At 47.6% G+C, this 11,287-nt stretch overlaps 1 protein-coding gene across 1 annotated transcript in view; it reads left to right on the top strand.

Annotated features, from left to right (window-relative positions):
* The first annotated feature begins 352 nt into the window (after positions 1-352).
* Positions 353-11,287, top strand: part of LOC120025344 (synaptotagmin-9-like) — a 41,069-nt gene continuing 30,134 nt past the window's right edge. Inside the window, exon 1 of the mRNA XM_038969881.1 lies at positions 353-500. Coding sequence (XP_038825809.1) covers positions 353-500 — 148 coding nt within the window. The remainder of the gene's footprint in view (positions 501-11,287) is intronic.

Genomic DNA, 11,287 nt, shown 5'->3' with positions numbered 1-11,287 from the left:
TTGTACGATATGCTACTTTGATGGGGAAACCCCAAAATTGAATACTACACACTCGAAAAGGGATGCCGACGTTTGGAAAAAAATAAAGGAATATGATGTTTTTTTGACCTAGTATACTTACCTGTTCCTCCTCCGCTACCCTGGTTGGTTTTTCAGACAGCCAGAGTGGTGCTGAGCTGCGGGGTGTTGGTGACTCCGCTTCGGCTGGAGTGGTGCGCTGCTACTGGGGCTTCAGTTGACTCTCTGCCGGGAGGATTAGTGTGATTCTGCGGGGGCTAGTCGACTCTCTGGTGGGCGGGGTGGTGTGGTGGTGCCATAGGAGCCCCTCCATTCAGAAGGATGCTGGTGGGAAATGCCTGGCGACAGAGAGGACGAGATTTGTCAAAAAGCACTAGAACTACTGTCTGACCTGTGCTCTAAAGGGGAAGTACAGAATGAGAACTGTCTGGATTTCATTTACCATTTCCGGGACCTCGCCAGACCACGCTACACGGACTCAGGTATTAATGCACCGGTCAATCATATCCAATTAATCGGCCCTGAAAGCAGTGTGTGTATGCAATGCGTATGCGCTCTTCAGTTTGAATTATACAACGATGTAACTTTTTTCCCTGTGCTCTGAAATCTACATACACTTTGAACAGATTTTTTCACACATTAAGCATGGAGAGATAGGGTTCCATTTCTGCACAGAACTTGTTGCATGGAGAATAGGAGTGGGGGAATTATTTTATGTAGGGTTTTGCAGGAACACTTGTTTGATAAAAAAACAAAAGTCAGTAGGCTATATTCAACCTTGCCTATAAATGTAGTGTGGGATATGTGCGCGCCATGGATCTTGTTATATGTGCCTTTATTTCTGGTGCACCTGAGGTGGATGGGGGGTTGGGAGTGGGGGATGGGGACTGGCGCGAGTTTGCGTAGTCCTTGGTAGCATTCATTGAAGCTTGAGCTCGCGTGATTCCCAATGCTATCTCATTTTTTGCATTGGCACATGCGATACAACACTCGGCCACACTAAAGATCTCAGCGGATTCGTTTTGTAATCCCTGACCCATTCATCAAGGGTGAGCGGTGAGTGCATGCGTAGGTGTGCTAGCCTCAGCAAAGGAGGGAGGCAGTGCTTATAGTGGAGCGGGAATTTTGGGGAACCTAGCACGCTGAGCAAGCGCGTCTGGGGAGAGGGAGGAGTGCATTCTTAGTAATACAGTATCACACTAACCCACGCGAGCTGTTTGTGTGTGAGTGTGTGTGTTTGTGTGTTTGTGTGTGTGTGTGTGTGTGTGTCCCACTCTACCCACTGATCCATGACTGCCTGTTGCAGACCCTGGTGATTACTACCTGGTGAAGGTTCTCTGGAGGTTTCTGGAAGGCATAACATGTGACATTGTGTCCCCAATGGGGGGAGCGTAACCCCACCCCCATCCTTTCAGTCAAAACCTCTCTTCACTCTCCCATCTCCTTGCTCTCTTCTCTCCTCCCATTCCCCTATAACCCCTCTACCTTCTATTCTCTGTGCACTATCCTTCCCTGCTCCTCTCCCCTGTGCACCATTTCTTCTCCCTTCAGCAATATTCTCTGTGCACTCTCCCTTCTCCTCTCTCCATTCTCCCCTCTGCATTGACAGCCAGGTGGAGTGTCTATGGCGGGGTTATTGAACTGCGATCAGGGGCAGGTTCCCTTGAGTCCATAGTCCCTGGTTTTATTTACATATCCAACTGAGCCATGTCATCCTGTCCTGGATGACTGGCACCTCAATAAAACCATAGAGAAATAAGGATGAAAGAGAGAGGAGAAAAATATATAGGAAGATTGACAAGTCTTTTTGCATTGGTCTCTGGCATTCAAAGATAATATGTTACCAAACGGAGAGGACTGTGTGTGTGTGGAGGGTTAAAAACCAACCATGGCTAAAACATTTGCAGTGTTTGTACAGGCCAAGCGACTCCTTCACACCAGATCAGGTCAAAATGAATGTCTGCACCTTACTCAATGTTAATGCCACTTTGAAGCTTACTATTTTAAATCATCTAGAGAATGAAAAAATATATATACAGTGGGGAGAACAAGTATTTGATACACTGCCGATTTTGCAGGTTTTCCTACTTACAAAGCATGTAGAGGTCTGTAATTTTTATCATAGGTACACCTCAACTGTGAGAGACGGAATCTAAAACAAAAATCCAGAAAATCACATTGTATGATTTTTAAGTAAATAATTTGCATTTTATTGCATGACATATGTATTTGATCACCTACCAACCAGTAAGAATTCCGGCTCTCACAGACCTGTTAGTTTTTCTTTAAGAAGCCCTCCTGTTCTCCACTCATTACCTGTATTAACTGCACCTGTTTGAACTGGTTACATGTATAAAAGACACCTGTCCACACACTCAATCAAACAGACTCCAAGCTCTCCACAATGGCCAAGACCAGAGAGCTGTGTAAAGACATCAGGGATAAAATTGTAGACCTGCACAAGGCTGGGATGGGCTACAGGACAATAGGCAAGCAGCTTGGTGAGAAGGCAACAACTGTTGGCGCAATTATTAGAAAATGGAAGAAGTTCAAGATGACGGTCAATCACCCTCGGTCTGGGGCTCCATGCAAGATCTCACCTCGTGGGGCATCAATGATCATGAGGAAGGTGAGGGATCAGCCCAGAACTACACGGCAGGACCTGGTCAATGACCTGAAGAGAGCTGGGACCACAGTCTCAAAGAAAACCATTAGTAACACACTACGCCGTCATGGATTAAAATCCTGCAGCGCACACAAGGTCCCTTGCTCAAGCCAGCGCATGTCCAGGCCCGTCTGAAGTTTGCCAATGACCGTCTGGATGATCCAGAGGAGGAATGGGAGAAGGTCATGTGGTCTGATGAGACAAAAATAGAGCTTTTTGGTCTAAACTCCACTCGCCGTGTTTGGAGGAAGAAGAAGGATGAGTACAACCCCAAGAACACCATCCCAACCGTGAAGCATGGAGGTGGAAACATCATTCTTTAGGGATGCTTTTGTGCAAAGGGGACAGGACGACTGCACCGTATTGAGGGGAGGATGGATGGGGCCATGTATCGCGGGATCTTGGCCAACAACCTCCTTCCCTCAGTAAGAGCATTGAAGATGGGTCGTGGCTGGGTCTTCCAGCATGACAACGACCCGAAACACACAGCCAGGGCAACTAAGGAGTGGCTCCGTAAGAAGCATCTCAAGGTCCTGGAGTGGCCTAGCCAGTCTCCAGACCTGAACCCAATAGAAAATATTTGGAGGGAGCTGAAAGTCCGTATTGCCCAGCGACAGCCCCGAAACCTGAAGGATCTGGAGAAGGTCTGTATGGAGGAGTGGGCCAAAATCCCTGCTGCAGTGTGTGCAAACCTGGTCAAGAACTACAGGAAACGTATGATCTCTGTATTTGCAAACAAAGGTTTCTGTACCAAATATTAAGTTCTGCTTTTCTGATGTATCAAATACTTATGTCATGCAATAAAATGCAAATTAATTACTTAAAAATCATACAATGTGATTTTCTGGATTTTTGTTTTAGATTCCGTCTCTCACAGTTGAAGTGTACCTATGATAAAAATTACAGACCTCTACATGCTTTGTAAGAAGGAAAACCTGCAAAATCGGCAGTGTTTCAAATACTTGTTCTCCCCACTGTATAACTTACAATAGATCTCTCACCTTTACCAAAATAACTTCACAGACATCTGCCAGCTGTCTATACATTAATGTAGTGCTGAGCATGTTGCTACGTAAGCACTCAGACTTATTATGCACATGGATGTGATTCTGGGCTAATGTGTAACACATGCCTTGTTGAGTCTTCAGTAATAGCAGCCCCGGGGGAAATTAAGCTACTCTATCTTAAGCCAGATCATGGCCATAAAGCGAGTGGCTGGGAAAAGAGAGTTTTCCAGCAACATGTCCCCCTGCTGTGCTCACCTTGTAGACTTGATAGACTGAGAGCAGGACTTCCAGCTACTCAACACTGTTTAGGTGTCGTTGCCACAGTATTATGAAACTCTACTTATAGATAATGTCTGTGATATATGCCTGTGAGGTTTTTGGTTGGTAGCAGCTCACTCATATCCACATACAGTAGCTAATCTACACTGAGCGTACATAACATTAAGAACACCTTCCTAATATTGAGTTAAAAAATATGTTGTCTTGCCCATTCACTCTCTGAATGGCACACATACACAATCCATGTCTCAATTGTCTCAAGGCTTAAAAATATTCCCCTTCATCTACACTGATTGAAGTGGATTTAACAAGTGACATCAATAAGGATCATAGTTTTCACCTGTTCAGTCAAACTATGTCATGGAAAGAGCAGGTGTTCCTACTGTTTTGTAAACTCAGTGTATATTGACTGCTAATGCTGCTGATGACTTACTGAGGAGAGATGTAGGTAATGTAGATGATTACATATCAGTTTGTTATAGGGGCACACTAATTAGTGCTTCCTAACTAATCTCTCACTAATTCAACATCAAACAATCTGTAAGGCACCTTAGAGCAACACAAAGGAATACTACTGTAGGTCCAAGGTAATGCTTAAATTGGCAGTATCCCCCCCTCTCTTTCTTTTGGATGTTTTTGTTAGCTATCGGGGTCATTTGAGTCTTTTCAGATATACTATGAATCTTTACCTCCTCAGGCAGTACCAGGGCATCCTGCCAAGTAAACCACCACTAGGCCTCTGGATCAATGTGCTCTCAGGCTACAGGGCTGCCCATGTCAGTCTATCGCCCTCATCTCTGAGCTCAATATCCACAGTCCAATCAGATGCCACAGTGTGATCTAAACACAACTCACCCCTGGTGTACCATGTCTTTGGTTTGTTATGCCACACAGGTGACAGGAGTGTCTTTCCACATTTTGTCTTTCCACAGCTGTGCAAAATTTTTACTGTTACTGATGATTGCCAAACAGCTGTCTTCACTATTTTCACCTCTGTGAAGGTACAGTATGTAAAAGGGCTATGATAAGATTTCATTAAGATGTGGTCACTGAGATCCAGAGAAACATGGTATCTCACAAACCCAGACCTTGTTTAAGACAAGATAACATCCTGAGTGTTCTCTTGCATAGCCCTGTCTGTGCTTAGCCATTTAGCATATATATATATATAGATATATATTTTTTTTTTTTTATAATTCCCCCAGTGGATTAATTAGACAAATCATAATTTAATATGCCTCAGTTGATGTAAACCCACAGGGTTTCATAAACAAACGGACAAACAGGGCTGGAGAATGGGACAGTATATGGAAAAATATGGTAAACTACATGGTACAATACGTGATGATGCAAAACAATTTACAGTTGAGTGGGTTTGTTTTGTAAATGCCTCTAGAAAATCTGGCCATTTTACTCCCATAAAGACAGCTTGGCAAAATGCCCAGCCTCTGCAGGTGTGCCATTATGTGTAGTAGTGATGAGTGCTGATTTACTCTGCAGTTCGGAAGGTGTACGTTGGTTAGGTTGTCACGACTTCCGCCGAAGTCGGCTCCTCTCCTTGTTCTGGCGGTGTTCGGCGGTCGACGCCACCAACTTTCTAGCCATCGCCGCTCCATTTTTCATTGTTCCATTTGTTTTGTCTTGTTCCTTGCACACCTGGTTTTCATTCCCTAATCACACTGCATGTATTTATTCCTCTGTCCCCCTCCGTGTCTTTGTGTGAAATTGTTTATTGTTATGTGGTTATTGTGGCGCGCCAGGCTATGTTTCCATGTTCCGTGTTTGTGCACGTTGTATGTTCATTTGGTACATTAGCTTTGGTGAGTGTTTTTTCGCGCTTTGCACTTTTGCCTTTTTTCCTGGAGGTTTTGACGCAGTTTGCGTCCATCTGTTTGTTCACTCTAGCCTGAATAAAGTGTGCGCCTGTTCAAAACCCTCTGCTCTCCTGCACCTGACTTCGCCACCAGTACACACACCCTTGACAGAGTTAGCAGGAGCAGGTACCCAGGTCAGAGGAGTCGAGGAGCGCGTCCAGGAACACTTGGCAATGCTGCATCAGCTCGGTGCCATGATGGATTGCGTTGTCCAGACCATGGACCGCTGGGAGAGACAGGAAGTCTCTCCAGCACCTCGACCAGTACAACCGGGGTTACCTCTACGCGTCCCGTTCGGATCCAGTTCCAGTGGGATTCCTCTCTCCCTTCCCAGGGAGTATGATGGGACGGCAGCACAGTGCCAGGGGTTCCTCTTGCAACTGGACCTATACCTGGCCACCGTTCACCCAGCTCCCTCGGGAAGGGAGAGAGTGTCCGCCCTCGTCTCATGCCTCTTGGGGAGAGCTCTGGAGTGGGCAAACGCCATGTGGGGGGAAGGAGACGCGGCGTGGGACCACTTCGAGGAGTTCACCCGTTGCTTCCGGGCCGTCTTCGACCATCCGCCCGAAGGAAGAGCGGTGGGGGAACGGCTCTTCCACTTGAGGCAGGGCACGAGGAGCGCCCAGGAGTTCGCCCTGGAATTCCAGACCTTGGCCACCAAAGCAGGATGGAACGACAGGGCCCTCATCGACCACTACCGATGCAGCCTGCGCGACGATGTCCGATGGGAGTTGACCTGCAGGGATGCCACCATCACTTTTGACCAACTGGTGGATCTGTCCATCCGGTTGGATAACCTGCTGGTCACCCGCGAACGTCCAGAGGGGGCTCTGTCGGTTCCATCTTCCAGCACCCCCGCTCCGCTGCCCATGGAGCTGGGAGGGGCAGCACGTAGGGAGGCTGGAGGAGGGGCCATCACGTGCACCATCTGTGGCCACAGAGGGCACACTGCCGGTCGGTGCCGGGTCGGTCCCTCTGGGACTCGAGGCAGCAGGCAGGGCACTCTGGCGTCACCCCAGGTGAGTCTGCACCACTCTCATCCAGAGTCCTCTGTTGTACACCTGTTTGTACATGTTTGTTTTCCTGAGTTTTCCCCGCATTCCCAGCATAAGGCGCTCGTCGATTCAGGCGCAGCTGGGAATTTTATAGACAGAGCGTTCGCCCTTAGTTTAGGGATCTCCATTATTCCTGTGGTTAGACCTTTCCCGGTACACGCTCTGGATAGTCGACCATTAGGGTCCGGGCTATTCAGGGAAGCCACCATCTCCCTGGCCATGGAGACGCAGGGGGGTAACGAGGAGAGAATCAGTCTCTTCCTCATTGACTCTCCTGTGTTTTCCGTGGTACTAGGCCTTCCCTGGTTGGCTCGTCATAACCCCACCATTTCCTGGCAACAGAGGGCTCTCTGGGTGGTCGTGAGAGTGCTCGGGGAGGTGTGTAGGGGTTTCCGTTGGTGCTACCACGGTGGAAAGTCCAGACCAGGTCCCCACCGTGCGCATCCCCTCAGAATATGCCGATTTGGCTCTCGCCTTCTGTAAAAAGAAGGCGACTCAATTACCACCCCATTGACGGGGGGATTGTGCGATAAATCTCCTGGTAGACGCTGCACTTCCCAGGAGTCACGTGTATCCCCTGTCGCAAGCGGAGACGGCGGCTACATAGACATATGTCTCTGAATCCCTGCGTCAGGGGTACATTCGGTCCTCCACTTCACCCGCCTCCTCAAGTTTATTTTTTGTGAAGAAGAAGGAGGGAGGTCTGCGACTGTGCATTGACTATCGAGGTCTCAATCAAATCACGGTGAGGTACAGTTACCCGCTACCGTTCATCGCCACGGCGATTGAGTCAATGCACGGGGCGCACTTCTCAATAAACTGGATCTCAGGAGCGTGTACAACCTGGTGCGTATCCAGGAGGGAGACGAGTGGAAGATGGCATTTAGTACCACCTCAGGCCAATATGAGTACCTCGTCATGCCGTACGGGTTGATGAATGCTCCATCAGTTTTCCAATCCTTTGTAGATGAGATTTTCAGGGACCTGCACGGGCAGGGTGTAGTGGTGTATATCGATGACATTCTGATATACTCCGCTACACGCGCCGAGCATGTGTCCTTGGTGCGCAAGGTACTTGGACGACTGTTGGAGCATGACCTGTACGTCAAGGCTGAGAAATACCTGTTCTTCCAGCAGGCCGTCTCCTTCCTAGGGTATCGCATTTCCACATCAGGGGTGGAGATGGAGAGTGACCGCATTGCAGCAGTGCGTAATTGGCCGACTTCCACCACGGTAAAGGAGGTGCAGCGTTTTTGCCAATTACTACCTGAGATTTATCCGGGGTTTTGGCCAGGTGGCTGCTCCCATTACCTCAATGCTGAAGGGGGGTCCTGTACGGTTGCAGTGATCGGCTGAGGCGAACAGGGCTTTTGTTTTCTGTTTCTATGTTTTGGCCGGGTGTGGTTCTCAATCAGGGACAGCTGTCTATCGTTGTCTCTGATTGGGAATCATACTTAGGCAGCCTGTTTTTCCACCTTAGTTGTGGGTAGTTGTCTGTGTTAGTGGCCTGTATAGCTCTAGTAAGCTTCACGTTCGTTTTTGTTGAGTCTTGTTTTGTTGGCGACATTTATAATAAAGTAAAACGTACGCTCAACACCTTGGCCCGGTCATTTCCACCCTGACGACGATCGTGACAGGCCGAGTGTGGTTCCCAATCAGAGGCAGCTGTCTATCGTTGTCTCTGATTGGGAATCATACTTAGGCAGTCCTTTTTCCCTCTTTCATTTGTGGGTTCTTATTTTTGCACTGGTTGTTATTTTGCCCTGCAGAACGTCACGTTCGTATTTTGTTTTGTTGTTGTCGGTATTCAGTTAATAAATAAATAGAATGAACACGTACCACGCTGCGCTTTGGTCCACTTCTTCCCATGTCCATCGTGACAAACCTAGATATAGTTAGATTCTCCATTGGGCATAAGTCCATCCTCTCCTCAACTCCTCCTGACCCAGAAACCGATAAGTCATTGCACCTCCTCCCAGCTGCCCACTGCACTGAGGCTAGGTAACACGGTCACCACCGATAAATCCATGATAATCGAAAACTTCAACAAGCATTTCTCAACAGCTGGCGATGCCTTCCACCTGGCTACTTCAACCTCGGCCAACAGCTCCGCCCCCCCCGCAGCTACTCGCCCAAGCGTCCCCAGCTTCTCCTTTACCCAAATCCAGATAGCAGATGTTCTGACAGAGCTGGAAAACCTGGACCCATACAAATCAGCTGGGCTTGACAATCTAGACCCTCTATTTCTGAAACTATCCGCCGCCATTGTCGCAACCCCTATTACCAGCCTGTTCAACCTCTCTTTCATATCGTCTGAGATCCCCAAGGATTGGAAAGCTGCTGCGATCATCCCCCTCTTCAAAGGGGGAGACACCCTAGACCCAAACTGTTACAGACCTATATCAATCCTGCCCTGCCATTCAAAAATCTTCGAAAGACAAGTTAACAAACATGTCTCCGACCATTTCGAATCCCACCGTACCTTCTCCACTATGCAATCTGGTTTCCGAGCTGGTCATGGGTGCTCCTCAGCCACGCTCAAGGTACTAAATGATTTCATAACCGCCATCGATATAAGACAGTACTGTGCAGCCGTCTTCATCGACCTGGCCAAGGCTTTCGACTCTGTCAATCACCATATTCTTATCGGCAGACTCAGTAGCCTCGGTTTTTCTGATGACTGCCTTGCCTGGTTCACCAACTACTTTGCAGACAGAGTTCAGTGTGTCAAATCGGAGGGCATGTTGTCCGGTCATCTGGCAGTCTCTATGGGGGTTACACAGGGTTCAATTCTCTGGCCGACTCTTTTCTCTGTATATATCAATGATGTTGCTCTTGCTGAGGGCGATTCCCTGATCCACCTCTACGCAGACGACACCATTCTGTATACTTCTGGCCTTTCCTTGGATACTGTGCTATCTAACCTCCAAACGAGCTTCAATGCCATACAACACTCCTTCCATGGCCTCCAACTGCTCTTAAACGCTAGTAAAACCAAATGCATGCTTTTCAACCGTTTCTCTGCCTGCACCCGCCCGCCCGACTAGCATCACCACCCTGGACGGTTCCGACCTAGAATTTGTGGACATCTATAAATACCTAGGTGTCTGGCTAGACTGTCAACTCTCCTTCCAGACTCATATTAAACATCTCCAAAATCAAATCAAGAATCGGCTTTCTATTTCGCAACAAAGCCTCCTTCACTCACGCCGCCAAACTTACCCTAGTAAAACTGACTATCCTACCGATCCTCGACTTCGGCGATGTCATCTACAAAATAGCTTCCAATACTCTACTCAGCAAACTAGATGCAGTTTATCATAGTGCCATCCGTTTTGTTACTAAAACACCTTATACCACCAACCACTGCGATCTGTATGCTCTAGTCGGCTGGCCCTCGCTACATATTCGTCGCCAGACCCACTGGCTCCAGGTCATCTATAAGTCCATGCTAGGTAAAGCTCTGCCTTATCTCAGTTCACTGGTCACGATAACAACACCCACCCGTAGCACGCGCTCCAGCAGGTATATCTCACTGATCATCCAAAAAGCCAACACCTCATTTGGCCGCCTTTCCTTCCAGTTCTCTACTGCCTGTGACTGGAACGAATTGCAAAAATCGCTGAAGTTGGAGACTTTTATTTCCCTCACCAACTTTAAACATCTGTTATCTGAGCAGCTAACCGATCGCTGCAGCTGTACATAGTCCATCTGTAAACAGCCCCCCCCCACCCCAATTTACCTACCTCATCCCCTTACTGTTTTTATTTATTTACTTTTCTGCTCTTTTGCACACCAGTATCTCTACTTGCACATGATCATCTGATGATTTATCACTCCAGTGTTAATCTGCTAAATTGTAATTTTTCGCTCCTATGGCCTATTTATTGCCTTACCTCCTCATGCCTTTTGCACACAATGTATATAGACACATTTTTCTTCCCTACTGTGTTATTGACTTGTTTATTGTTTACTCCATGTGTAACTCTGTGTTGTTGTCTGTTCACACTGCTATGCTTTATATTGGCCAGGTCGCAGTTGTAAATGAGAACTTGTTCTCAACTAGCCTACCTGGTTAAATAAAGGTGAAATAAAACATTTAATAAAAAATTGCCATATGTAGGAGAATAGAAGGACACAAGGCGAGACCCAAATGCAGACACAGGAAGCAGATGGATTAATAAATAGGAGCTCAACCAAGGGGTAGGCAAAAGGTAGGTCGAGAACAGGCGTGAGTTCATAAACCGGGACAGAGTCCAAAACAGTACCAGTCGAAGGGCAGTCTGGTCTAGTAACCAGATCCGAGTTCAAACAGTGCAAGGGGATAGGCAGACTTGAAGACAGAACAGGTAGAGTGGTCAGGTAGGCGGGTTCGGAGTCAGAACAGGC

The sequence above is a fragment of the Salvelinus namaycush genome, chromosome 30 (assembly GCF_016432855.1).
Source record: "Salvelinus namaycush isolate Seneca chromosome 30, SaNama_1.0, whole genome shotgun sequence".
NCBI lineage: Eukaryota > Metazoa > Chordata > Actinopteri > Salmoniformes > Salmonidae > Salvelinus > Salvelinus namaycush.
This window is presented reverse-complemented; position numbering and strand designations above follow the sequence as displayed.